Below are 27314 nucleotides of genomic sequence, written 5' to 3'. Positions count from 1 at the left end.
CATAACTACCTCTCTGCACCACCACCAACTCCTCCAAGGGATGGCTCGAATGGTGAGTATGGTAGATGGAGGAGCTATGGGCCACTGTCAAGGACTCATCAGCTGCATAGCCGCAATGGTAACGGAAATCAGGGATTGGCTTGGTGCTAAAGTCAACTTTCGTGCCATCCACAACGACGTTAAGAGGAAACGGACCAAGGGAACGGGAGATTGGTTCATCAACAGCCCCAAGTACCAAGAATGGAAAGCTGAGAAGGGGAATGTTCTTTGCGGGACGGGCATCGGTGAGTGTTGTGCTTTATATGTGACTACTTGAGCTAATAGCAGTATTTAGCGGGCGCTGGAAAAACAACCCTGATGTGAGGATGTCATCTGCAATGCGACTGTCTTTCAGCACTAAGGTCACCTCCTGACAGGTCGCATGTTATCGACAATCTACTACATGAAGAGTCCACCGACCCGAAGATCTGCGTCCTCTTTGCCTATAACCGTTACGACGACCTGCTGTCCACGGCCGATATTCTGAAGGGGTTGGTTCTCCAAGCTGCCCAGAAGCAGAATGAACGATTCCTGGACGCTGTCAAGTCTACCCTGTCGCGCTGCAAACAGCAAGGAGTCAAGCCAACTGAAGACGACTTGATCGGTCTCCTCCACCAATGCGAGGCCATTTTCGACCGCGTCTATTATGTTTTCGATGGCGCGGACGAACTGATTCGGCCCGATGTCAAGTCAGAAGTTCTGGTCGAACTCGTCAAAACCATCAACCAACTGAATGGAAACATTATCATCTCATCCCGACCGTTGCAAGTGCTGCAGAAATTGAAACACGTCAAACAAGTCGAGCTGAAGGCCCAAGACGATGACATGTGGATCCTCATCAACGACGAAATCGACTGGTCGTCAACCCTTGGTGAGCTACTCGAAGAGGCGTGGTGTCGAGAAGACATCGTGGGCGCTATAATAGATAATGCTAGCGGGATGTAAGTGGGATTACCTTCAAAACGGAAACGGACTCCGACTGACTGCAGGTTTTGGCTAGGTTCCTACACGCTTCCCTGCAGGTGAAGGCGCTCCAGGGTTGCCCTACGCTCGCCGATGTGTGGGAGGAGCTCGACAGCTTCCCAAAAGATATAACCGCGATGTACGAGAAGACCTTCCGTCGAATAGAGGACCAGCCAATTCGATTTGCCACTATGGCGAAGCTGGCGCTGCTTTGGCTCGTTCATGCCAAAGGCCAGCTCGGGGTGAAGGACTTGCGGGCTGCGTTGGCCATCAACCCAGAAACGTTCCGTGTTGAAGAAGACCGTGTTCCCAAACTCGAATCTATCATTTCGGCATGCTCGGGTCTGGTCGAGTACCATGAGCAAACCGACGTTATTCGCCTCATCCGTACGTCACTCTTAACTGTTGTTAGACCCCTGAATCAATCGTTTTTTGTTTTGTTTTTTTTTCTTTAGATTTCACTGCTCGGGATGCGCTGGAGCCGCTGTTGCTCCAGGACTACCCTCAGCCTCACGCGCTCATCACCAGGGTTCTACTTCAACTCATGATTGATAACACCATCGCCAACTGTACCGTAGAAGACAGGGTCGAACTGGAGGAACTGCTCAAGAGACCCCTCCTTCGATATGCCTATCAGCGTTGGGCAGATCATGCCAAGGAATCCGGGGATCAGGCTGGTGTTCGGAAAGACATCGCCAACTTCCTGTACCAATGTTCCTCGTTCCCCTACGTTGCGAAGGGGGATAGTCCTGGCTTCGATGGCGAAATCTCCGATGGCCCATGGTCAACCTTCGATCTCATTCAGCCACTGCACGTTTCTGTCGTGTACGACCTTCCGTGGTTCATCGAGGAAGTTCTCGCTGGTCAGGATATCCAGCCCCCGCCATACCACCAACCACCTAGCGGACTCCCCGTTTGCTACGGATTGGATGTCAACGCACAATCTACGGGAGGAGTAACTGCTCTGCATTTGGCGGCGCACCGTGGCCAAAGGGTGTGTGTAGATGCCCTCTTAAGATTCCCCACCATCGATGTCAACGCTAGGAGTGGGCGGTTGGGACGGACGGCGCTGATGGAGGCTGCAAGGGCAGGTGACCGAGACAGTGTGGAACGACTTCTCCGAGCGCCAGGCATCAATGTCAATGTGATGGACAACTTTGGGTGGACGGCGCTAATGGAGGCTGCATGTTTGAAAGACACCATCAACCATTTCTTCTCAATACCAGCGTGGACCGGGGTCGATGCTGGGGAAGAACGTGGTTGCAACGACATTGTTGAACCGCTTTTAGGTGTGCCAGGGATCGAAGTCGATGTTGTGAATTGGTTGGGGAGGACGGCGCTTATGGAGGCTGTACGGAGAGGTCACCGGGGCACTGTCGAGCGACTTTTTCGAGTTTCGGGAGTGGAGGTCCCCAGTGTGGATAGACTGGGAAGGACACCCCTGATGCTGGCCGCGGAGGGAGGTAACGAAGATATCTTTGAACGATTTCTGAATGTGCCAGGTGTTGACGTCAACGATGGTGACAGTCTGGGGACAACGGTTCTAATGGAGGCTGTAGCACGGGGTCGCACAGGGATGGTCACACGTCTCCTCGAGATGCCAGGAGTCAATGTCAATGCGAGGGATGTGCATGGAAGGACAGCATTGATGTTGGCTGCACAGAGGGGTGACAAATGGGCTGTCGGACGACTCCTGGAGGTGCCAGGAGCGGATATTGACACTGTGGATAGGGAAGGAGGGTCATCAGTCTTGAAATTAGCAGATATGGATGCATGGGCGGCAGTTTGGGAACTGTCTCAGAAACCGTATTTGTCGATCCGAGAGCTCAACTTCCTCTATGGGCAGAGACAGGGGATGGCAGAAAGAGAGGAGGTAGTCCGACTCCTTGAGGATGCCCAAAACCATCGGTCAGCAGTGCGCGCTGGCGCTGGTAACTGCGACGTTGCTTCGGTTGGTAGTGGATGGGAGACTTTGGACTCTGACATGTGGGTTGCTACTAGTATCTCTGCCGACTGCGAGCTGTCCGCTAGTAGTACTTCTCCTTTGTAAGTCATTCTTTGGGTATATTGCCCTTGGAACTTGGATAACCTTACCTGGGCATCTCATAGGCCACATTTTCCGCCAACGCCTTCCCCGATATCTAGCGAGGAGAGTGAAGAAAAGGAGGGCGGTAAGTCTATCAGAGGCGACCACTCGTCTTTCTCCGACGATGAAGCCTTGGGACACGCTCCGGTGGAAAACCGATTTTCAATGGTGCGTTGTATGTTTCTTTTTGCATTGTGTCTCATGGTATCTAAACTTTCGACGCTATAGTCTTATCGTGTTGGTTTAATGCTTTTTTCGATATTTGTCCTTCTTGTCACGTATCGTTGCATTACGGAACCGCAGTATATTCGACAAGCCATGGATCTATGAAAATATAATCTAGGTCTTGTTCTAAATCTCGGGGCCATGGAGAGAGGCTGCCAAGGAGGATCGAAGGAGAGTGGGGTCTCATTGGCCACCGGGAGTGTCCTCTTCCTCGTTGGTCGTGTTCATGGACTCGAGTACTAGGCCAACGCACCTTCCCGCCGTTATCGCACCTCAGGATTTCGAAGTTCGCCCAGACTCGTCTTGGAAGTCTTAAATTGTTTGAACCCTCTCAAGCTGTTTCCGAGGGTTCCTCGAGAGCCCGTACCCCGAAAGCCAGACCCGCATCCAGAGTGCGAGTACGTTAGTTCCCTATCATGACGCAATCAAGATCAAGACATAATTCGTTCCCTAAGTAGTTCCACAATTATCCGCATGAAAGATCGTCTGTGAAAGTCCCTTCAAATAGGGTTACTCTGGATATGATCACTGAACCTAGAAATAATAATACAGCACCCTACTCGGAACACCCATCGGAGAGGATGACCCAATCATGAAAACCCCTAAATCAACCGGAGAGAGAGGACAGGACCACTTAATGCTGAGGTTCTGGGTATTGCGGAATGCGCGGGTGTTTCACCTGGTCTGGCAGGAAAGTGGGAGTCGTGGGCGAGGGGAGTTGGCCAGGAGAAACGTTGGGGCTGGCAGAACCTGGGGTGTAGAGGATAGGAACGTTGCTATTCGTAGTCGTGGGGACTGATACCATGCTCGAACCGGTTGGCGTTGCCCCAGCAGAAACTGGACGTTGGTCACGGGAGTACTCTACCATTTGGGAAGGGTAGTACATCCCCGAAGTGGGAGGAGGACTGTGTGGCGACGAGGGAGCATTCCCGGTGGACATAGGAGTTGCGAACGGCGGGATCAGGTCGGTGGTGGCAGCCTTCTGCTTTGCGTTCCTTCGCCTGAGGAAGAGATAGACGAGAATGCCGCACACCGCTAGGAAAACAACACCGCCGACTGTGCCTCCTACGATCGCTCCCACTGGGGTCTCCTGTGAGGACATAGCACCACTCCCGTTGGTACCTCCAGAAGTTCCGCCACTCGACCCTCCACCGCTCTTGCCTCCACCTCTAATGGTCCCGCCAATGGTTGCAGTGCGGGAGGATTGATAGTTGTTGACGTCCCCATTCTCGACGAAGAGGTAGTCAAGGGTGAGAGGAACGGAGGGTCCGTCATACGTCACTACAAGAGTATGCGGGCCGCGAGAGCTTAGACGGGGTGTCTCGAAGAGTTGCTGGAAGTTCAACTCTTGGGTAGCGTCGGAGGGTATACCGGGAATTTCGAACTCGACGGGGTCGCTACCGTCGATTGACCAGGAGGCGGTGGATGGGCCGGTGGGGTACTGCGGGATTATGCCTACCCACGTCACCTTGGTACCTTGAACGGATGTGCTGGTGAGTAGGGAAGTGATAAATCGATGCGCTCGTGATGACTCACCATTGAACTCGAGTTGGGCCTGGGCACCGCTGTTCAACGTGTACATGGTATAGTTGTCGTACTTATACCAGTTGGAGTCGTAAGTCCATCCGCCATCTTGGTTTCCTAGCCGTACCGTGGGGTGGTAGGTGTCGGTTTCGTCCCAAGGAGGAGAGACCTCGATGTAGTCGACGTAAAAGGGGTAGGATGAAGTCCCTGCAGCGAGGAGGGTGAGGTTGTGGGGACCGTTGTCGTCGAATGTAGCCCTGCAGAGGGGGTACCCGTTAATCGGCTGGCGGGTCGAACCCTGGAGGGGCTGCGAGGGTTCGCCGTCAAACAGGCATATCCATAGTGGTTCAACGTCTGTGGGTGTACCAGTGACATTGTAGATGCGGCTCGTCCCGTACACGTAGATGGCCGACCCTTTTGGACAGAGGTGAGATTATAAAGATGATGAGCAGACTGTAGAATGGAACGCAGATATGCATACGATTGAGACACCTCTCGAAATATGTATTCCAGCCATCCGACGTACTCGTTTCCTTGGCCTGAATTAACGTGTTGGGAGCCGTTGTAGATTTGTCCCCAGTAGTTGTAGGGATATTCGAAGGTTTCGCGGCTGGTGTCCCAGTAGCTTCCCCAGGTGATGCTGGGGTCGGTGTCGTCGATGACAGCCAAACGCGTTCGCCTGCTGGATGTGGTCATCTTCGTTTGTACCGACGCTGTTAGGGTACCTGCGTTGTAAGTCCCAGTTAGCATTGAATATGATAGCCTGGGGCATAGGAACTGTCTCAGAGTACCGTTACTACCTACCTCGATGACTGCGTGTACGGTGTTGGGCAGGGAGGGGAGAAAAAAACCCTGGCTGAATGGAAGACAGCCTGCTGCATTTAAACTGAAATAGCGCGTATTGTTTTGTATTTGGTGATCAGGCACGCGTGAATACATACTTCCCGACGACGCTATTCCGGAATTGACTCAATGGCCTGATGGGCGGCTGATCATGTGCGCCGGACCTGGGCGCTTACTTTTTATTCTTCTAGGAAGCTGGCATGTTCACAGGGCCTACAGTCCTGCTTCGAGACCTGACTCCTAAGTAAGATGTACCGAAGAGGGAAAGATACAGTCTCTGAATTCAGTCCCTCTGGACTTGTTCAGGCGTGCCCCTTTTCAATGGTGTGGGATGGTTAGTCGGTGCATTACGATTGGCTTTGAATAGGTTGTTTCCGTTATGGTATGGTGACTATAGTCTGTACCCTTTATCTATAGGTGGCGTGAGATGGCAGGCCACTGTGTCGAACTTTGAAGTTCCTCCCGGTCACCCACTCACGGCATTGCTTACGGCCAGAGACAGGTCAAATTTACCATCCCGTCTCCCAACCCGCGTTCCTCCCGTTTGAATTGTTATATTACTTACCTGATTTTCTGTTGTATGTAATGAGAGTTGGACAGGGTATGCGCGAGTGTGGTGGGAGGTACAGTCTAGACCTGCGATGGTGATGAATTACTGAATTACCAAGGACGTTTCCGAGATGGGCGCCTATTTTCCATTCTGGGATCAGTGTTCACATCAAAGCCTCGCCATCTCGTTGTTTTGCGGGAGGAAAGGCATTTGGTTTGACACAATTTTTTAGATTGTGGACCAGTGATACGTTCATCACAGGGACTGTCTATATGGAATGTAGCTCATGTGCCAACCGAGTTTGGTGCATGACTTGAACCTGAGGGCAAAGGCCGGCGCGGGGCGCCGTTGTTGGTGATAATCAAAGTTCGTGGGATTTGGTTGATCCGTGTTCGCACGCATGAGATGCCGATCCCGCGAGCGACCGCGTCTGTGGCCTTGGTTTGCGACCACGACGTCTGGCCGCTGGCGACCTGCATGGCTTTATACACCATCCTTTTGTTACTGAAGAGGCGAGACGGATTGGTTTCGAACGCAATGATGTGGCACAAACGTCTCTACGGTCCTGCCTACCGGCTTAGCGCTTTAGGAAAACGGCGGCATCGACATCGACTTGGAATCGCAACACATGATACCCTGCAGCCACCGACGAAGATGAGGACAGGCGTGGCCCCTCAATAGACGAGGCCCAAACGCACACGGGTTGGCAGATCATGCAGCGTGCTGAAGGTCAAGGATACCAAGACGACGCCGAAGAGGTCAATTGACGACGCCCAAATTCACCAACGTCAGTGATACTGAACGTTTATTTCCAAAACACACGTACTACATAGACCTGTGACAGGTCCCTCGGCCATTTTTTTTGAGGAATGTTTCGACAAGACCACCAAGCTGAGATTCCGAAGCAAGGTGGACAAGCAGTTAACCCTCCTTTAGGCTCATGCAACCTTCAGATCCGAGGTAGCATCATTCTTCGAATCTCCTATCAGCACCATCTTGGCCTCTGTCAAGGAGCAGATCCTGTCCGCTCACCGACCTATCCACGTGTGTTTGTCCATTCCATGAATGTTGCCCCCGGTTAACGATTCCCGCAGTCGATCTTCCTAGTTGGCGGCTTCGCAGCTAGCGACTACCTCTACACTCAACTGGACGACCTGTCTGCTCTCGGCTTGACGGTACTTCGCCCCGACAGTCATGTGCAAGTATCTCTTTCGCCATACACCCTACCTTAACTCACCCTCATTCCAGGAACAAAGCAGTCGCTGACGGTGCTCTCTCTTTCTACCTCGACCACCGCGTCGTCTCCCGTGTCTCTCGATTCACCTATGGCGTCAACTGCCACGTACCCTACAACCCACGCGACGAGGAACACCAAATCCGCTCCATCACCAGCTGGTTCTCTGCTTCTGGCAACCGTCGCCTACCAGGTTTCTTCAGTGTTATCCTCCCCAAGGTACTTTTACATCTCTTTGGATGGAAAGGATGAAGCGGAGACTCGAGGCCAACGGCCCTCCGCCGAATGCTCTCCACATGTAGTTTACTTTATGCCTTTCTATCTATGATGATTTCCGGAGCTGATCTCTTCCCTTCTTGCCCGACACGAAGAAAATCACCGACGTTCAGAACACGCAAGTCTCGGAAACGAAAGAGTTTAGGCGATCCTATTTCGAAGAGTCCGACTACTTATCCAACTTTAGCTGCGTCTCTGTTGCTCTGGATTGTTACCGGGGCAAAGTGGAGAATCCTAAATGGACGGACGTTGATGCTGGTGGGTCGTCGATCCCTTCTATCATCGTGTCAGGCATTTGCTGATCGCTTCGCGCCAGAGAACTGCTCGACACTTTGCTCAATCGAGGTCAACTATGCATCGCTTTCATCGACGTCGACATCTCCCGTCGTTGCGAGGTCGAGCTCGAGAGTGCACTATGTACGTCAAATCTGTTACCCTTGTAGGCCTCCCTCCGAGACTTTCGGAAACCTCTTGACTTGACGATATCAAGATCAATGATACCGTAAGTGTATTTTCCATAACACATGTACTACAGAGATGATACTATCGAAGCTGTCAATTGTAGAGGTCTCCTAGGGCACGTCTCAATGTACGTTACGACAGTCGCTGCAAGGCGCGTCTCTCCAAATCGAGAGACGACAAGTCGCGCTTCACCCGCTTGCCGGGGCCAGGCGATGGGGGCTTTGAGCCAGGCTTCGAGGAGGCATGCTTAGGGCTCGCAGAATTTGGGGAGGCGGGCTTGGGTGAGCCGGGTTTCGGGGAACCGGCCTTGGGTGGAGGTGTTGATTTCCTATTTCCGCTCCCCGACTTTGAAGATGCAGTCAGTTATCTACTCGCGACCGGGAAAAAATAACGACATACCGGGGAAGGAGTTCTGGACGAGGAGCCACCCTCAGAACCACACTCTGTTCTGTAATCCTTGATACCCCAGGTTTCCCAAGCAGCAAGCTTTGTCGGAATCTGCTGGTCCCCTGGAGGGAAGCAATAAATGCGGATGTCTAACTTGGGATTCTCACCAACCGCCTTGGGAATAAGCATCTGGACCTTATCCTTCTTAGGGTCTGGTATTTTGTTTTTATCTGTCTCGATGTGCGAGAACAGGACGGTGTTGGCGGGGGTGGCTCCTCTCCTCTTGATATAATCCTCCCGGTGGTAACGGTTTTCGTTCCAAAAGAGCCGGGAGCCGCAAACGGCCTTGCCATTGTCGATCGAATCGATGGCGAACTGGTGGATCCAGACTTTGGGAACCCTGTCCCACTCGACTCCATTGGCTTGGATGAAGCATTGCATGTCCCCCTCCCACTCTCCTGGACCTGGAGAGGCGTAGACCCCAGGGCCGAGTTGCTGCCCGTTAGCCGGGATCGAAAAGTCGAGTTTGTTTCCGTTTTTCGCGTAGGCCTCGGCTACTTTCTAGAAAATGAGCGAGTGTAAGTGGCGGCCTACGTGGAAGGACGATAGCGTTACTGACCTTTGGGACCACCCGATACCCAATTAGTTTGGTAGGGATAGGGTTGCCTTCGACAGAGACGACGATGCTGCTGACGAGGAGAAAAAGGGCGAACGACTTGGAGAGGATGGACATAGCGACGAGCGACGAGGGTTTGACTGTTTTGACGAGCAGGAGAAGGAGAGTGTGCTGCAGAAAGGAACCGGCCTTTTCTGCTGGGTGTAGAGGGAAGTGGGAGCACCGGGCTGGAGAGACAACCTCATCGACGCCAGCCCTTTTATCCTCAAACTGTCCCGTTCACGGAGCGCCCAGTGAGGTAAACTGAGGGTTTCCAAGTACAAGGAGCGTGACGACTTCTGAGAATTCTTCTGATGAAGGGCTAAACTCGAGTATACCGTGGAATCGTTGTTTGCACCTAGTCGGGTACAACGGGGATGGCACCCACCAATGTCAGTGAATCCCCTCCAGCAATCAGGTTGTGCTTTCTCTGTCATGCGTATGTGTACGATGATGGAGCAGGGAACGTAAAACACTACCCTTTGTCGCCGGAGTGGTCCTCAGAATTGCCGCAGTTCAAGTAGCATAACTCAGATATTGCACCTAATGTAGGATCCGCCGGTCCGGTGCACTCAGCAAAGTTACAAACCAGCAGTGAACCAGGACGAAGGATCAACAGTGCTGATCCCCCGCCCAGTGGGCTTGTCGGAGATCGATATGGGTCTGTGTGTGGGTTGCACCGGCGCTATCAGGCCAGCGGCTACCCGAGCACAAGTCCTGGTCGCCTTCTCTTCCAAAATTTGGAAGCCCATCCATCAATAGCGCCCACGAGCGCTTGAGCACCCACTGCTCGGCCTAGCGCCGCTTATGAGAGAACAATACTACACTGCCTCAGTAAAACGTCAGTATCCTTCGCCCACAGCACACAAGACCATCGGCAGGCCGAGATTGTTCCACCAAGTGAGTTACATTCACACGGGGTTCCGCCGTATTGTGCCCTGAGTGGTACTAGATGTCCAGGCCGAACACGGATAACTACTGCCAAAAGAAGACAAATCCGGCGTTATTTTGTATATAGATGCAATGCACCAGGAAGGCTTTCTAGCGTTGGGTGATATTGGCATGGACTGGGCATGGGGGTCATTCGCGTAGCTTGATTTTGGAAATATAACTCACTGCCGGCATGCGATCACACCAGTGATGAAGAAACTATTCTCAAAGGTGGAGTTTGTGGATAAGAAACAAGAGGTTGAGAACAGCTCTACCTGAACCCCGGCTCCACAACCGCCCATACCTTCCTATATGCCCACAATGAATGTCCACTTGAAACAAGCGCTGCTTCGGGCGTCAACTTTTGTCATTATTTGCGTTTGTTAGGATCTGAGAGCGTCGGCTTCTATGTCGCCTTTGCCCTATGCGCGTCTGTCTTGTTCCTATGCATCACTTCAGTTGCGGATCTTTCAGCTGTAGGTTACTCAGGGAGGCTCTCAAAACCTTCTGGACGTAACCGCGGCAACATTGATGATACTGAAAGTTTATTTCCCAAAACGGCGCTTTTACTACAGCGATAATACTATCGAAGCTACTTATCAATTGTAGATCTCGTCTTCTAGAGCACGCCTCAATGCGCGTCGCTGCAGGGCGCGTCTCTCCAAAGCGAGCATAGCCCGGGTTTCCAAATCGAGAGACGACGACAAGTCGCGTTTCTTCTTGCTGGGGCCGGGCGATGGCGACCTGGAGCCAGACTTTGGTGAAGAGGACCTAGGGGAACCAGCCTTGGGTGGGGGTGTTGAGCTCCTACTTCCGCTCCCAGCCTTTGAAGAGGAATCAGTTATTGACCAGGCGGGACCGGAAAAGCATAAACGACATACCGGAGAAGGGCTTCGTGATGAGGAGCCAGAATTGCACTCTTGACCGTAATCCTTGATACCCCAGGATTCCCAAGAAACACGGTCCTTCGGAATCTTGGGGTCTCCTGTAGGGAAGCAGTAGATGCGGATGTCGTACTTGGGGTCATTGGCAACCGCCGGGGGGATGAGCATCTGTAATTTCGGCCCTGGTGCCTTCTTGGGATCATTCTCGATGTGCGAAAACAATACAGTGTTGGCGGGGGTGGAGCCCTTCTTTTTGATGTACTCCTCCCGGTTGGCGCGGTTCTTCTCCCAGAAGAGTGGGGTGCCACAGATGGCCCTGCCGTTCTCGATGGACTCGATCCCGACCTGAGGGACCCAGACCTTGGGGGCGTTGGCCCACTCGCTCGCTTTGGCTTGGATGAAGCATTGCATCTCGCCCACCCACTCTCCTGGAGCTGGAGAGACGTAGGCACCAGGACCGAGTTGCTGCCCGCCAGCACTGGCCAAAAAGCTGAGCTTGTTGCCGTTTTTCTTGTAGGCCTCGGCTGCGTCCTGGTGAATGAAGAACGAGTGTAAGTAGCGGTCTCCATGAAAAAATGATAGCTCTACTAACCTTGTTGACCATCCGATACCCAATTGTAATGGTGGGCATAGGGTTCCCTTCGACAGAGACAACGATGCTGCTGACGAGGAGGAAAACGGCCAACGACTTGGAGAGGATAGACATGACGATGAGCGACGAGGGATTGATTAATTGGACGAGCAGGAGAAGGAGAGTGCGCTGCAGAAAGGAACCGGCCTTTGCTGCGGGGTGTTGAGGGAAATGGGAGCACCGGGCTGGGGAGACAACCTCGTCGACGCCAGCCCTTTTATTCTCAAACATGCTCCTTGACGGAGCGCCCAGCACGGGGAAGCCGCGCTGTTGGGAGGTAAGGGACGTGATGTGGTGGCATCCGTCACCCGTGTTCTTCCCATGAAGAACTAAGCGAGCGTCAGGTGGAACAATCGATTGAAACCTGGGCGGGCACGACGGGGATGTCGACCAACGACTCGGAAACGATCCGAAATTCCTTCCTCTGTACTGTGTATCATGGTGGAACAGGGATTGTAGAAGGGTGGTCTTGGTTGCACCTCAGTTCAAGCGGCAGAACCTAAAACCTTGGGTCAGCACGTAGCGGACGATCCGCCAGTCAGGCAGTGCACTCAACAAAGTTGCAAGGTCGCGAAACCAAGATGATGGATTCATGACGCAGATCAGCGCCCATAGTTGTGCGGAGATCAATAAGTATTACGGGCGCGTGTCCAATGGCTGGTCAAAGTTGAACACGGATCCAAAACGATTGGATTATTTGGCGGTAGTGGTTGGTCGAGTCTTCCTAGGCATGGCAAGAACCAGAAGGTTAGCATGGTCAGGCTGGGTCAGCAAGTACTGGAAGCTCTGGACAAGGTGGGTTGAACAGGGTGGCAACTTGAAGGTCACAAAACCCGGGATCAACGGTGCAGATCAGCAGAACCTGGTGGGTTCACCAACGCGGTCAGGCCAACAGGTGCTCCAGTCGAGGTCTTGACCGTCGTGCTTCCTGACATTTGGGAAACCCCTGGAAACCTGTCCATCAAGACCCATGAGCCATCAATGTTGCATCAATCCGTGATGAGCGCCCAATGCTTGGGGTTTGGGTTGCCGATGAAGCAGCTGCGCAGTGCAGGGAGAACAATAATGCACCGCCTCCACCAGTACTCATGAAACGTCAGTAGCATTCGCCACGACACTCAAAACCAGCGGCCGACTGAGATTGTCTGGCCTTAAGTGTCTCATTCCTTTCCACCCAAGTCAGTTCCAAACTACCTACCTACCTTACCCGACGTCAAATCCACCACCATGTCCAGCGATACAGGAATTACTGCCCTGCTATCCCACCAATGGATAGGCGACGTCGAGGGACAACACACGCTACTCCTGAAAGAAGACGGATCCGGAGAGGTTCGCAATTCTGCTTTTTTGCGATAACGTCGTTCTAAAAGTCTATTTGAATACAGATCGTTTCCCGCTCTGAGCTGACCATTGCGTTGGCCGCGCATCTCACCTGGAAGGTCATCGACTCTGGCCCCGTCAACGACGACGACCCACCCGCGCAGTCGTTCTTGGGCAAGCTCCTCCGGCGAAATCCACCCTCAACCGAAGCCCTCGTCGCGACGATCGAGCTCACCATCTCGAAGGACACGAGCCCCATGACGCTCGTCCCCGAACACCGCAATTCGGAAATTGGAGGAGATCGGATTCTGAAGGAGAGCGGTTTGGAGCCCAAACGCTTCGGGGTTGTCGTCCAGAGAGGTGTTTTCCAGCCACCGTTTTGGAGGAAGGACTTTGGGACCAAGTATGCCCTTCGACTGAGCTTTGATCCTTCACCGTATCCCCCTGTGGAGGAATGGTCGCCGGACCGCAGGGATATGGTTGAATCGGTCAAGCCGTTTAACAGGATTTCGTTTGTGGCACTCGAGATACAGGAGCAATAAAGAGGGAAATGTAATCTACGGTTGATATTTTGGGCAGTGATGCAGATAACAGACGAATATGACATGGTTCCTTTGATCGTTCACCGGATCCCTCTGTTAAGAAATGGGTCCCTCGTTTCTGGACTATGGTTGACTCCATGCAGCCAGTTACCAAGGTCTCCAAGTTTGTGGCGCTCGAGATAATCAAACAATACTTTGGGAACCACGTTTTACGGCCGATGGTTTGGACCGTATGATCCCGTGTACATTCGTATTCTTAAATAGTGTCCTATATACTCTGGGTTAGCCTCGGCGGAGACGTCCCTTTGGGTTGTCTTTCAGGTCATAATCTTGCAACAAGGCTGGGCGCCTAGTAATCTATTTGTCCTTATTAGCTTTGGACGGCGCCGGCTTCCCGGTCGGAGATGACAGCCCCATTGCGGACGCTGATGTGGGTTACCCCTGGACTCTGTCCACCAACCCAGTGAGTTCGTAGATTGTGCCGTGTGGTTACAAAACTGACAATATCTGCAGATAACAGGCGAATATGATATAGAGACCTGCCTCTACCACCATGGTTCTCCAAATCCTCGAGGCGGTTGCCACGTCCAAGTATTTTCCGACCACTTACCTGGTCCACATTGTCGTTGGGTTTATTATTCTTTTGGCTGTTCGAACGCTATCTCAGGGGCGTAAAACGACATGGGAAAGGAATCTACATGCTAGAACGGTCCTTGTTACGGTGCGTCGTCATTAGACTTGTGAAATGAATCGGTATTCATTTCTGGACAGGGAGGCTTTACACCATTAGGATTGATCACTAGCTGAACGAGGAGCACACATTATCGCGTTGTCCTCAGACCCAGTAGAGTCTCCGGAAGTTACTATCCTTGTCGACTTACTCCGGAGCACCACCAAGAACGAACAAATCTATGCCGAACATTGTGACCTCGACTCTCCACATTCAATACGCGAATTCTGCACCAAATTCCTAACGGGAAAGGACCAGAGGCTCGACGCCATTATCTTTGCCCACGAATACCAGCATATCGGTGCTATGGGATGGCTGTCGAAGAGATTCGGAAGGGCCCATAGAGAACGGGATGATGGGGAGTATGGAGGAGAGGTTGCGGGCAGGTTGGTGTGGGAGGCGTATGAAGATGCGTTGAAGGTTTGGGAGAAGAGTTGTCCTGCGCCTCCGCCCGATCAGAGGAAGAAGACGGAGGAGAAGGAGAAGGCGAGGGATGCTTCGACTGCGTCACCGTACGACTAATTCTCTTGTTGTAGCTAGCGACTCAATGATATCGATGCCCATGATTTCTGTGGGCTGGACACGCGTTGCACCATCTTTCGCAAGCTGGTGGCCGGTAGACAGCGCGGACGGCCTTAACATCTTCAACTGGCATCCGATCCACACCTCTGCTCATCCATTCAATTCCGGTCCGACCAACGCTCTGACGGTACAGTGGATGGAATATATTTGGGGGACGGCGAAACCGCGAGAAACCCCAGCCATGTGGTCAGTGTTCCCGCCGAGTAGCGCAACAGATCCGCCTGAAACAGGTGCAAAGAACATTCGTATATGGACCATGGTCTCCATCAGCGGTCATGCGCGAGCAGGAGCGCGCCGAACAAGCGCCGGACGACCGTCACCATGAGCGGGGGTGCTCTCTGTATGTGTTCAATTCTTTTGCTTTTGGTGTACCTTCGGGCATGTTGTATTATGTAACACCATATTGTTTTCAACGGTCACCGGCTATTTCGGCGATTTCTCTCCAGAGAAATATAGTCCACGGCCAGAGGAAATGCGTTTTCCGCACGGCCAAGGTAGGGAACAGCGTGGGTGGGTATTCTGTCACAGCGTAAGCGCTTATTCACGCTGTGGTGCCTGTTTTCATCATCTGTTAGTTTGTACGTGTTCAATTCACTCACTGGAGCTTATCACTAAAAGCATTGCGCGACCAGCTCGAGTTCAAACCACCGTGTAATCTCCGAGCTCCCCTGGCCGAGGTGTTTCAGTTTTGCGTCCTTCCGCTGCCGAAAAGGCGCCCGAGACGGCCGTGGGAGCTCCTATACCCTATAAAAAGGTGGGTGGGTTCTGCTCTTATTTCCTCAGCTGGTTCTCTCCCTCTCTTCAGCCATCCCTAGTACTATCGCCGGTCGATAGTCGCCCACGGTCTTCTACTACCTCTCATCCACTCACTCAGCGTCGACCGCTCCAACCCTCCCTTTTCACTTCACGAATCTATACTTTTTGCTCAACAAGATGATGCTCCGCACCAACTTCGTTCTCCTCGCCGTCGCCGCCTTCTCCACCCTCGGCTCGGTCTTCGCTGCGCCTACTCGCACTTTCTCTGATGACTTTGACGCGTATGTTGTCTACATACTTTGCTTTTTGGGTGTCATCGCCGACTGACGTTCGTATTTTTAGACGAGACCTCGCTTTTGAGGACATCCTCGACGCACGGGGTGGTCTCGCCATTCCTAAACCCACCCATGGAACCGACGGCGGAAAAGCCTCGTTGAACACCATTGGAAAGGGCAGGCGCGCCTTCCTTGAAGACATCCTGGACATCCGTGGCGGCCTCGGAATCCCCAAGCCTACTCACGGCACCGACGGTGGCAAAACCTCACTCAACACCATCGGCAAGGGAAGGCGTGCCCTCTTGGAGGACTTCCTTGAGGCCAGGGGTGGACTCGCGCTTCCTAAGCCTACGCACGGCACCGACGGCGGCAAGGCATCGCTGAACACCATCGGCAAGGGCAGGCGGGAGTTCTTGGAGGATCTCCTCGATGCTCGAGACCTGTTGGACGAGATTCTCGATGTGCGGGGTGGTTTGGCTCTCCCTAAACCTACACATGGCACGGATGGTGGCAAGGCTTCCCTCAACACTATTGGCAAAGGCAGGAGGGATTTTTTCGAGGATATCCTTGATGCCAGGGGCGGGCTCGCGCTCCCCAAGCCTACCCATGGAACTGACGGTGGCAAGGCTTCGATGAATACCATTGGAAAGGGCAGGAGGGATTTTTGGGAGGATATAATTGAGGCTTGAGCGTGACTTTTGACTACATATGTACTACATGGAGGCGTAATTTCTGTCCATGATGATATTATGACAAAAGTAGAGTAGGATGATTGAAGTAATTGGGCAGTGATGCAGATAACAGACGAATATGACATGGTTCCTTTGATCGTTCACCGTACATATCCCTCTGTTAAGAAATGGGTCCCTCGTTTCTGGACTATGGTTGACTCGTTTCAGCCATTTACCAAGTGCCTCCTTTGTGGCACTCGAGATAAACAAGCAATAATTTGGGAGTCATATTTTACGGCCGACAGTGGTTTGGACAGTATCCCGTGTACTTTCGTATTTCTGAACCTGTCTGGAAAACATCACTGTGACCTTCTTCTTCGGAACTAAATACTTCACCCATCCAGCTCTAGACCGTTTTCTACACATCTGCTCCACCGAGGGCGCACAAAACCGTAACCGACAATGCCGTTGTGAGTTGGTGTCAGTAATGACGGATAACTATATTATACAGTGTCCAAGAGCACAACAATTCCATCAAAGGTATCCGACGAAGGTTCACCAAACCTCTTCCCGCTTCACTTTCTTGAATTTCAGTTGGCCCAGTCCCCCAACATCCCTGTCCGAGCTCGACAACCGCTTTTTCGCTACCAAAGAAAAATTTCGTCTCAGCCCACCGCGTAGATTTCAGACCAAGAACATTGTGCGCACCTCCGCCGGATTGCGAGCTCGTGGGGTTCCACCCTCCAAGCATATGTCGATCGTCGTCCATGGGTTCTGGTTTCACCGCAACTGTTCGACTGCGTATCTCTGGTTCAGGATATTCCTGCTTTATACGAGGTGTTTCTGGAGGTGGCTGGCGGGGGCCAGGAGTCACCGTAAACCTGCCCAGAGTAGTCGACCTCGCCCTATCTTGTGGTCCCAACACACTCCCTAGAAGGATAAGTACAGTACATCAGTCGGTGATACCACGAAAGAACATAGTAGCAGCAGCCACCGACCTAAATCACCCTCTCCAGGCTCCTGCTTTACTTTTGGTGGATTGTAAGGCGTTTGGGACAGGCCAGTGTCGTCCCTAGGCTCCTCCTTGACTCGTACGGGGGCAGCTTGAATTTGAGACGGGGGTCCGAACCGATTAGCAGAGGCCATGGCTTCAAAGGCTGCAACCAGTGCAGCACTCGGGACGTAGTCGTCGTCGTCGTCGTTGTCGTCGTCCTCTGACTGCATTGTTTGACTGCAGGATGGACCCGGATGGGGTGGATCTGGTTCAGGCTCCTGCTTGATGGTTGGTTGGCGGGGGGTGGGGGTAGGAGGTGGTGCCGGCTGAAGTGCATCTGGTTGTACGCCAGGTTCCTGCTTGACGGTGGGCTGAGGCGGGATGATCGAGTTGAGAAAGTCGGTTGCGGCGTCGACTGTCCGACAAGATGGACATGAGCGGTGAATTAAACCAATGAATGGAGAAGAACAGCCCACAAGAGTCCGAGGGTTCAATCTTGGGCTTCACGTCGTAATCAGGAGTCGGCTCTTTCTTCATCACATTGGGTGTGGATGCTTCCAGCTCGCTGGGCGGTTTGGTATCAAGTGTTTCCGACCGTAAGAAACGCAGAGCTGCCTCCTCTTTGGGAATAGTCAGTGGGTTGATCTTTACAAGAAGAGCGGGCTCGATTACCTTCCTCGAATGGATCGAATTTTTTGAGCTTATCCGTGACTGCTGATGGTTGGGCATTGTCGCTGGTGGAGCTTTCAGTGACGATAGACGGTTGCGGTGGTGATGGGGGTGGTGTTGAAGGACGGCGATAATGACCTGGGGGTTCGTAGGGCTTGAAAAGAGAATGGACTGCATTGGCGGGAGGCGGCGATGCGGTTCTTGGGGCAGGACTTGGAGGTTTTGGGGGCGAGGGTTTTGACGACGTAGATGCTTGAGGTTCCGCAGGCTCAAACAGAGGCAAAGGAGGAAACACAGGTGGAATGGCATAATGAATATGCCCCGGAGGCGGTGGCGCAAGCTCTGGCGGAGGATACGGCGTCCGTATTGGAAAATTCGGTGGTCTTCGCGAGTACGACGGGTATCCTGCAGACCAATCTACATAGATTGTTGACCACTCTTCACTGATAGTGAGCCAGTTCAAATCACTCACTTGTCCGTTCAGGGTGGTTGAACCTCCGATAGTTGTATTCGTAGATATGGGCAGCTTGGTCGGGTCCTACATGGATACCCCTGTCCAAGAAACGGGCATATCGGTGTGTACCGAGGATGTATTCGATCTGGACGGTGGGCGGCAGCTCTACTATGACATTACGATGCTAGAGTGCTTCACTTCAGTCCTTTACTCCACCAATAGACGTGAGATAACCAACCGTTTTCTGATAGTAAATGCAGTGAGGCCTGGTCTGTGGGTGCCTGTTATCGAGCATGACCTCGAACCAAGCGGTGATCTGGTTAACCGCGACTTGAACATTGTCAGCGTAGCCCCAAGGGTTAACCACGACCACGAATTTCTCTTGAGGCGGTTTGTACGCCTATACGAGTCGATCAGAAGACAGCTTTCTCCAAACGAACGGTAACTCACTTTGGGTTTCTTCCCTCCCTTCGCCATGACCTTGCAAGAACAAGTGGATTGTGTGCAGAGAAAAAAGTTATTTCAACAGATTCCCCTGTTGTTCTTCTTATCACCTCCAGTCCAAGGGGACTGTTACGGTATACAAGCTGAACCTCGAGGCTGGCCGTGGTAAGAAGACAACGTCGGTTTAGCCGCCGAACTGTGCCGCAGTTGTTCTCAGGGGCGGGGCTTGAAGCTGAGTTTCGATGGTTTCCGACTCGGAAAGTTGTGTCGACCTACCTTCTCAAAGGCCAGCGTCTCTTAGTCGCAAGAGCGGGCATTCAGTTCAGAACAGTGGTATTCTGGACCACTTACATAGTACCGCGGAAAAGTAATGTTAAAACTTGCGAACCACTCCCACTGAGCATCGCTTACCTCGAGTAATATCCGAGGAACTGAACTTGATGGCTCCATTTTGGTCAGGTCCAGGCTACAGGCCACCGTGATTGAATACAATGTCAGGATACAAATACATACATAAGATATGATTGCATGTAGATCCAGAGAACGTGCAGAGGATGTCCATGTCATGAACGAACAACCGAGGCAGCCATACCACGATACATACACAGTCCATCACCATCTAACAACGCCATGCTACTCCCCACTCCCCGCTGACAGTCTACGAACCCAACAGCTCCTTAATCCCCGAAACCAAAATAACCTTCGGCTTCAACAAAACCGACTCATGCCACTCCCCCCTAGTAGCAGGAACCTTTTCCGCCCTCACAAGTCCCAAATCCGTCGTACACAGCACCTTCTCAGGGTTCTTCGTAGGCGTCGTATTCGGCGACTTGCCGCCATCCGCACTCGCATCTTCCATCGTCGTCCCATTAAAAATGACATCAGGAGCAATATACAACGCCTCCAAATCACAAGACGTCACACGCTCTCCAACGGCCTTGTTGAGTTTCTTGGCGTATGAGAGGATATGGTTGAGCTGGTTGGAGAAGGTGGAGGTGACTTGGGAGTGTAATTGGGAATGAGTGTAGAGAGGGTGTCCGGTGACTGGTGATCGGCGGTTGAGTCCGGAGATGAGGAGGACGTTGACAAGAGCGTCCGCCATGTAGATGACGAGGTCGTCCACACCGGGAGATGGTGAATGGGATGGTGTGTTACCCCGCATCATTCGCTGAACGTGGTACCTCGTCAAGGCTCTCCACCGTCCCGAGACAGATTGCTCCTCTAAAACCGGGGATCAATACTCGATATTAAACAAAAGGAGGATGAATGGAGAGGCACTCACCGGCCTCTCGGACCCGGGCATAGATCTCAGTAAGCAGAACCTCGTCTTCAGGGTCCTCGAAGAACCAAGAAGAGATGATCCAGTGGGTGTACGCGCTCAAGCCAGCCTGGAACGCGAACTGCAGTAGAACCGGGTCTTGAGCGTGATCCGTGCGCTGAAGGAGCTCGACCATGGTAGGCCCAAACACCTCAAGCGCCTGCGCCATCGCATCCTTCGCCTGTACCTCGGAATCCATAAACTCTTGCGGAGACTCCGTACGAGGGAACGAAGCATCGTCGTCTCCCGAAGATTTAACAACCGCAGCCTCCTCCAGCAAGGCGGTGCCACTTCCCGCGGAGAGTGGCGAAACAGACCGCTCCTCGTCGGAGATCGCGAACATGGGTGAGAACGATTCAGCCATATGAGCCGAAAGCTGCATAATCTCCGCATTCAGCGTCTCGATCATGCTGATGACGTCCCCCCCGGAAAGCGAGTCCGCCTTTGTCAAGAAAGCCTGGGCTCCCGCTAGCTCCTGAGCCCTGACGTCGAGCAGCCTCTGCGCTTCCCCGTGCTCCCGCTTCAACTTCCCAAGCTCTCCGTCCAGCCTCTGCACCTCCCCCTCCAGCTCCTGCGCCCTCTGCGCCAACTCCCTATTCGTCCGCTCGGATGACTGGAGCGTGTACGCGAGGTTGGTGATGTGCGTTTTCGACTTTTCGAGATCGTCCTGCAGGGACGCGATCGTCTCGTCTCGGGTCTTGAGCCGCGTATCCCTGTCGGATATCTCTTGCTTGGCGGCGCGCAGTTCGGTTGAAAGTCGATTGTTGAGCCGTTCATAATAGCGTAGGCGTTGCCAGAGCTTGAAGAATCGGAAAGCACCGTAGGAAACGGACGCTGCGAGTGTCAAACTCGCAATCCCTTGGACCAGGGGCGCCATGGTGGTGCGTGAAGAAGAGGGTGGAAGCAGGAATGACGGACGTGAACGCATCCTCCCTCGTGCCTTTGAATAGGATGATGTTCTACAGCGCGTTGATATAGACAGCTTCTGTGAGGTTGAGCTTGCCTAAAGGCTGTATGCGGGGTGTATGTATGCCGTAGATGAAACTAACTGAATGAAGGTGGTCGAGAGCGGAAACATCGCTGCGGGGGTCTGGGTTTTGTTTTTGAAGCAGTCGTCGTTGATTCGAACTCGGACATTTGGAGCATGTGGCTTGAGCGTGCAGGGTTCAGTTCGAGCTATACAACAAAGCTACCCACTCCCCTGTGCGATCCGGACGTCGAAGATAGAAAGAAAGCTGGGCGGTAACAGGCCTTAGCCTCGAGTCCACTGTGATGAGATGACGCTCACTCACCTTCTAGATCAGTGCTTGTTTTGATAAAGCCTCCATGCCGTCGCATGCTGGTGCCGCACCCAGCCAGAAGCTTGGTCAGAATCAGGGAGCTTGGTGCCAGGAGACCGGCCCACCGTCCCCCTTTATGGAGCTGCATAGCCTGCCTCGTGGCTTTGGCGCGTACCGCTGTACACGATGTCAAACGGAAGCGTTTCATAAACACAAACGACATTCCTATCGGAACTCGAGGCATTTGGCTTTTTGGAAATTAGCCTCTGAGAAAGCAGAGAAACCTGTATGCTACATGGGGTCACCCTTTGGCTCGTGGGGTGAGGCCTGACTGCACGAAGCTCACCTGGGTCTCGGTCTACCATCTCCAAGGCTGAAACTGAATTGGAAAGGCTGCCTCGCGACCTGTCATGGAGTATTGTCGCGCTCGGTTGGACTCGGTGCCTTGTTGGCATGCTGGTTACGGTACAAGGCAAGGGAAAAGGCGCTGGCGTTTGTGAGACAAAAATGGGCCGAGTTCCCACAGTGAGTTGCCGAATTGATAGGCGCCCGATGCGATGTTCACCCGCTGGTGCTTTCTTCCTTTGCGCATTCTGTGCATGCCAGGCCAGTCAAAGAAACGAACATTTTAGAGGATCCGGAGGTACTACACGACCCATATATAATGTACACCAAAATGGTCAAAATCCCTTTAATCATCCTACTCTACTTTTGTTACCATACATCATGGACAGAGATTGCGCCTCTATAAAGTCAAAAGTCGCAGTTCATGCGTCATGTCCTCCACCACCGTCATTTCCATAGATAAAACCACCCCTTGGCGTCAAGGAAACTCCCACCTGCCGTTGGGCGAAATCTTGCGATTCTCGCGGTAGATGGCTGAATAAGGCAAAAATCCAGCTGAGAAGATAACAGCGAGCCCACTCACATTTTTATATCGGGACGTCACTACATAGGAGACTCCCATGGCCATCTTATAAGGCGCCTTTTCGGCCTCGGAAGCGCAAACAAAGCTCAAACACCTCAGTCACGGGGACTCGGGGATTGCACGGTGGATCATGAACCAGACTGGGCCTGTTTAATGCCAGAAGGGGGCCTTAAATTAACTATTAGTGAGTACCTTGTGCCAACTACTAGTATTGTGGCTACTGGCGCCTTTCTTCTACTGCCCCTCCATTCCTCCCAGGGAGTGCCATTGAGTTCGCTGCGACAACCGTGTACTGTACCATTGGGATGCCAACCGCGTTATAGACAGGCGGGCGTAAGTCCCACTCCAAGCCCACCATCGCATGCTTACTGGCGTATGGCGGGAAACGTTCAGGATGACATTGACCGATGGAGATTAGCACCAGCTCGTGACTCCTCGCAACGGCCAATTCCTCGGAAAAAGGTTGCGATCGCCTTGATGTCCGGATATTTACCTCTCTCTCAGGGTGAGAATGAAGTCAAAGAGCGCCCCGTTAGTCTTTATTTATGCAGATAGTTGTAATATGTACTGAGCTATATATCTCTGGCAACAGGTTCTATGACGTCGAAATGCACAGACGCGGGGTGTATGGAGAAACATGTCCATCAGAGTCCATTAGTTCGAGAAGCGTCTCAATGCAACAGTCTAAGTCTTTGTGTTCGATCCCATGGTCACGTTCGTCTATGTGTCCTACGAAACATATTTCCCCGTTCGCCGGGACTTCCTAAACCAAAACATCGTCTTCCACGGCACTTCAAGTTTGCAAGATTCGACCTGGGAAGGTTCATGGTTGATATGTACGAGATCTTCAAAGAATCCCGGACCTAGATGGAGTTAGAGCACCACTTCCGTTCTGCCCCATGCGGGCGTGTAATTTTATAGCGCAGCTTCATCCTCTCAGGCACGCCAAAACAGAATAGGATCCAGGACTGCTATATAATACGTGGGTGGATCCGGTATTCAGGCCCCTCCTCAGCTTGACCCTTTGGAAAGTCACCCCCATACCCCTTCTCCCCTTCTCACCATGCGCTTCTCAAACTCCGTCGCGCTCCTCGTATTTGCCTTCCTTTCGACGAGCCTTGCATCACCGGTATGCTCGATCTATCACTGACCGTGTCGATTTTGCTTATCGTCCCTTCCAAGGTTCCGGGTGAAGCATTGGTCAACCGTGGTGCCCTCGACGACCTAGAGCGGGTGGGTAGCAGCCTCTCCTCCCTGACATAATAACACCTAAACCGTCCCGATAGCTACCAGCAAGGCGGGAACTAGTAGACCGAGGCATCACCCCACCGCCGTGGAGGGACCACGTCGAACCAACCCCCGCCGGAATCACTCCACCTCCATGGAGAGATAACCTTCCCGAGCCCACTCCCGTACCCCCAGTCAGACGAGAAGACTCGAGGCCGCCTCCAGCTTGGAGACCCATCGACTCGGAGACCGATTCAGAACTCGAGTCAAGACCTCCCCCAGCCTGGAGACCTGTCGAGGCTGAATCAAGACCCCCGCCAGCTTGGAGACCCGTGAAGCGAGAAGCCGATGCAAGACCTCCCCCAGCCTGGAGGCCCATCGACATCAGCGACGACGATCCCGAAGGACCACCGGCACCCTCGTGGAGACGCCGAGAGACCGTGGCAGATGCAGCTGGAGTTATTGCCCCAGATTGGTAACGGTTGCCATCGTGCCCTCGAAGGGCCCTGACCATGTTGCTTCCTTGATAAATTATGACCCTTCTCTTCCTTGTAAAAGTGATCTTTCCCATCTTTCCTTCGTTAGTACATCACACCTCGTATCTCCCTACCAAGAGTTGTAGCGCGTTGGTTCTCCCTCCTTCTGCGCTTTATTATGCACATTTGTTTCGGCCCATATTCAGACCACTGGTCGGACCGGAATGGAATAGATGTGAATCGGGTCCTAGTTGCAGCTGTAAAGGCCATCCTCGCTAGCCACGAGCTTGCGGAAGATGGTGCAATGTGTCCCAGAAACCATTCGATATCATTGATTGTCGCTAGCTACAACAAGAGAATCAGTCATACGGTGAAGCAGTCGAACTATCCTTCGCCTTCGCTTTCTCCTCCTCCATCTTCTTCTTCTCATCAGGCGGAGGCGCAGGACAACTTTTCTCCCAAACCTTCAACGCATCCTCATACGCCTCCCACACCAACCTGCCCGCAACCTCCCCTCCATACTCCCCATCATCCTCAAACTTCAACACCTCCTCCTGCGAAGCCTTCGCCTTGCCCTTCTTCTTCGACGCATCGGCCTTGGCCTGTGCTTGCTTCATCGCTTCCTCGAGCTGCTCCAGCTGCTCTTTGGTGGGTGGCGGAACACGGAGCTGGACCACCGCGCACTCGCGATACAGCGCCCCGGGTTTCAACACTTCCCGACGCGGCTTGTTGTCGGAAGCCTTCTTCGCATCTTCGGGATCCTCCAGGCTGGACTGGGCAACGTGTTTGAATGGAGTCGGTAAGCAGAGGGCGTGGAGGACGGTTTGGATGGCGCTCGTCGGTGTCTTGGTGAGGACGCGGAGGAGGGGTTGGAGGATGAGGTAGGCGAGGACTCCCCGAACGGATGCGCCTTGGCTGACATTCCAATCGGCGTTCAAGAATGGACCAACGGTGTCCATCCGGCTGATGCCAGGACACACGCTGACAGTCACAATATTCGACTTTTGCAGCTTGGGGCTGACGACAGGCACAGAGCTCGACCCCTCTTCGGCCTTGGGAATCTGCGCTTTCGAAGCAGAAGGCAGGGCGTCCAAAATCCTCTGCATATGACGTGCCAGGATAACCGTTCGAAGCGACCGTGTTCCCTCTTCGACAATGATAGATTTCGTGGCCACTCGTTTGTCTTTTCCGGAAGAAAAACTGGAGCTGGGTACGTGGAACGAAGGACCGGCGGCGGCTGCGTAGAATGGGTTGACAACATGGATGATTCGAATGTCGCGCTCTACTGGGGCGACGAGGAGGGCGGGAAGGAGGAGGGTGGTGATTAAGAAGCTCGCCAATGAGCCTCGTTCTCGGCGGTTCGCGTCTTCCCGTTCTCGATGGCCCCTTCCAAATTTCTTCGACAGCCATCCCATAGCACCGATATGTTGGTATTCGTGGGCAAAGATAATGGCGTCGAGCCTCTGGTCCTTTCCCGTTAGGAATTTGGTGCAGAATTCGCGTATTGAATGTGGAGAGTCGAGGTCACAATGTTCGGCATAGATTTGCTCGTTCTTGGTGGTGCTCCGGAGTAAGTCGATAAGAATGGTAACTTCAGGAGACTCGACTGGGTCTGAAGACAATGCGATAATGTGTGCTCCTCGTTCAGCTAGTGATTGAAGAAGGGTCAATCCTAATGGTGTAAAGCCTCCCTGTCCAGAAATGAATACCGATTCATTTCACAAGTCTAATGACGACGCACCGTAACAAGGACCGTTCTAGCATGCAGATTCCTTTCCCATGTCGTTTTACGCCCCTGAGATAGCGTTCGAACAGCCAACAGAATAATAAACCCAACGACAATGTGGACCAGGTAATTGGTCGGAAAATACTTGGACGTGGCAACCGCCTCGAGGATTTGGAGAACCATGGTGGTAGAGGCAGGTCTTTATATCATATTCGCCTGTTATCTGCAGATATTGTCAGTTTTGTAACCACACGGCACAATCTACGAACCCACTGGGATGGTGGACAGAGTCCAGGGGTAACCCACATCAGCGTCCGCAATGGGGCGTCATCTCCGACCGGGAAGCCGGCGCCGTCCAAAGCTAATAAGGACAAACAGATTACTAGGCGCCCAGGCTTGTTGCAAGATTATGACCTGAAAGACAACCCAAAGGGACATCTCAACCGAGGCTAACGATTGAGAGTAAGCTCTACTCACCGGCCCCTTTGTTACTCTCAGAGTAGATAGGACACTGCCCAAGTAGGGATACGGCGAAGGATAAATCTCAAAATCCTTCCTCCAAAACGGCAGCTGGAAAACAACGAGTTCGCAGTCCGGCGGCGCTTCGTACAGTGCTTTAACGAAAAAGAGGTTATCGAGCTCTGGCAGGGATGGTGGGGGACTGGGGGCACTGAGGTTGAATAAGGTGAAGCGGGAGGAGGTTTGGTGACCCACCGTCGGATATGGACCTCTGAGGTTCTTGTACTCTTGGACAGTGTATCGTAGACTTATCAGTCATTACTCCCACCGGCTCACATACCGATTGTCAGTTACGGTTTGGGGGTATTGTGCCCTCCATGGAGCAGATGTAGAGATCGGTACGGAGCTGGGTGGGTGAAATATATAGTTCCGAAGAAGAAGGTCACAGTGATGTCAATGATTTTCCGAACGGGACTGTGCTTCGCAGTTCTTTCTCGAAGGCTGCCTCGCAGGCTCCAAAATTATTCTTGTTTATCTCCAGTGTCACCAAAGAGGCCTTGGTAAATGGCTGAATGGAGTCAACCATAGCCCAGCAACGAGGGGCCCATTTAGTCCGGAATCCGGACTGTGTCACGTTTTTTGTCAGGTGACGGACGTGACGCCTATCGGAGCTAGCGAGGAAAAGCGGAACGTCCATCACGTGGCAAAAAACGTGACGCCCGAGCTACGAGGGACCGGGCTCCGGTCTAGGGCCCATTCATTAACAGGGGGTTA

General features: G+C 52.8%; 12 protein-coding genes across 12 annotated transcripts; 6 read left to right on the top strand and 6 right to left on the bottom strand.

Annotated features, from left to right (window-relative positions):
• Nucleotides 1–115: 115 nt before the first annotated feature.
• CC1G_06045 (hypothetical protein) lies at nt 116–3052 on the top strand (the record flags this gene model as incomplete). Its single annotated transcript, XM_001829784.2, has 5 exons — nt 116–284; nt 335–359; nt 417–980; nt 1040–1389; nt 1458–3052. 5 exons carry the CDS (start codon nt 116–118, stop codon nt 3050–3052), a joined length of 2703 nt encoding a protein of 900 aa, XP_001829836.2.
• An 895-nt stretch (nt 3053–3947) lies between these two features.
• On the bottom strand, nt 3948–5533 carry CC1G_06044 (hypothetical protein; the record flags this gene model as incomplete). Its single annotated transcript, XM_001829783.2, has 3 exons — nt 3948–4789; nt 4850–5251; nt 5305–5533. The coding sequence occupies 3 exons, from the start codon at nt 5531–5533 to the stop codon at nt 3948–3950; spliced, it is 1473 nt and encodes a 490-aa protein (XP_001829835.2).
• A 1410-nt stretch (nt 5534–6943) lies between these two features.
• CC1G_14081 (hypothetical protein) lies at nt 6944–7716 on the top strand (the record flags this gene model as incomplete). The annotated part of the gene is made up of 4 exons (XM_002911503.1): nt 6944–6988; nt 7167–7274; nt 7325–7421; nt 7490–7716. The coding sequence occupies 4 exons, from the start codon at nt 6944–6946 to the stop codon at nt 7714–7716; spliced, it is 477 nt and encodes a 158-aa protein (XP_002911549.1).
• A 618-nt stretch (nt 7717–8334) lies between these two features.
• Nucleotides 8335–9322, bottom strand: CC1G_06043 (hypothetical protein; the record flags this gene model as incomplete). Its single annotated transcript, XM_001829782.1, has 3 exons — nt 8335–8547; nt 8602–9150; nt 9209–9322. The coding sequence occupies 3 exons, from the start codon at nt 9320–9322 to the stop codon at nt 8335–8337; spliced, it is 876 nt and encodes a 291-aa protein (XP_001829834.1).
• Nucleotides 9323–10773: 1451 nt separating this feature from the next.
• Nucleotides 10774–11764, bottom strand: CC1G_06042 (hypothetical protein; the record flags this gene model as incomplete). The annotated part of the gene is made up of 3 exons (XM_001829781.1): nt 10774–10998; nt 11056–11589; nt 11651–11764. The coding sequence occupies 3 exons, from the start codon at nt 11762–11764 to the stop codon at nt 10774–10776; spliced, it is 873 nt and encodes a 290-aa protein (XP_001829833.1).
• Nucleotides 11765–12916: 1152 nt separating this feature from the next.
• On the top strand, nt 12917–13551 carry CC1G_06041 (hypothetical protein; the record flags this gene model as incomplete). Its single annotated transcript, XM_001829780.1, has 2 exons — nt 12917–13018; nt 13075–13551. The coding sequence occupies 2 exons, from the start codon at nt 12917–12919 to the stop codon at nt 13549–13551; spliced, it is 579 nt and encodes a 192-aa protein (XP_001829832.1).
• A 553-nt stretch (nt 13552–14104) lies between these two features.
• On the top strand, nt 14105–14803 carry CC1G_06040 (hypothetical protein; the record flags this gene model as incomplete). Its single annotated transcript, XM_001829779.2, has 2 exons — nt 14105–14272; nt 14450–14803. 2 exons carry the CDS (start codon nt 14105–14107, stop codon nt 14801–14803), a joined length of 522 nt encoding a protein of 173 aa, XP_001829831.2.
• A 993-nt stretch (nt 14804–15796) lies between these two features.
• Nucleotides 15797–16583, top strand: CC1G_06039 (hypothetical protein; the record flags this gene model as incomplete). Its single annotated transcript, XM_001829778.2, has 2 exons — nt 15797–15900; nt 15962–16583. The coding sequence occupies 2 exons, from the start codon at nt 15797–15799 to the stop codon at nt 16581–16583; spliced, it is 726 nt and encodes a 241-aa protein (XP_001829830.2).
• A 537-nt stretch (nt 16584–17120) lies between these two features.
• CC1G_06038 (hypothetical protein) lies at nt 17121–19159 on the bottom strand (the record flags this gene model as incomplete). The annotated part of the gene is made up of 8 exons (XM_001829777.1): nt 17121–17209; nt 17274–17495; nt 17564–17974; nt 18036–18179; nt 18232–18645; nt 18701–18866; nt 18921–19082; nt 19133–19159. The coding sequence occupies 8 exons, from the start codon at nt 19157–19159 to the stop codon at nt 17121–17123; spliced, it is 1635 nt and encodes a 544-aa protein (XP_001829829.1).
• Nucleotides 19160–19784: 625 nt separating this feature from the next.
• CC1G_06037 (hypothetical protein) lies at nt 19785–21321 on the bottom strand (the record flags this gene model as incomplete). The annotated part of the gene is made up of 2 exons (XM_001829776.1): nt 19785–20347; nt 20409–21321. 2 exons carry the CDS (start codon nt 21319–21321, stop codon nt 19785–19787), a joined length of 1476 nt encoding a protein of 491 aa, XP_001829828.1.
• Nucleotides 21322–23715: 2394 nt separating this feature from the next.
• Nucleotides 23716–24358, top strand: CC1G_06036 (hypothetical protein; the record flags this gene model as incomplete). Its single annotated transcript, XM_001829775.2, has 3 exons — nt 23716–23781; nt 23835–23885; nt 23939–24358. 3 exons carry the CDS (start codon nt 23716–23718, stop codon nt 24356–24358), a joined length of 537 nt encoding a protein of 178 aa, XP_001829827.2.
• A 356-nt stretch (nt 24359–24714) lies between these two features.
• On the bottom strand, nt 24715–26298 carry CC1G_06035 (hypothetical protein; the record flags this gene model as incomplete). Its single annotated transcript, XM_001829774.2, has 2 exons — nt 26097–26298; nt 24715–26046 (listed from the first exon to the last, which is right to left on the bottom strand). The coding sequence occupies exons 1-2, from the start codon at nt 26262–26264 to the stop codon at nt 24715–24717; spliced, it is 1500 nt and encodes a 499-aa protein (XP_001829826.1). The 5' UTR covers nt 26265–26298.
• Between the last annotated feature and the right edge of the window lie 1016 nt (nt 26299–27314).

Source organism: Coprinopsis cinerea (genome assembly GCF_000182895.1).
Source record: "Coprinopsis cinerea okayama7#130 chromosome 3 map unlocalized cont3.3, whole genome shotgun sequence".
Classification (NCBI taxonomy): Eukaryota; Fungi; Basidiomycota; class Agaricomycetes; order Agaricales; family Psathyrellaceae; genus Coprinopsis; species Coprinopsis cinerea.
Note: the sequence above shows the minus strand (reverse complement) of the source record. Positions and strands in the feature narration are given on the sequence as shown.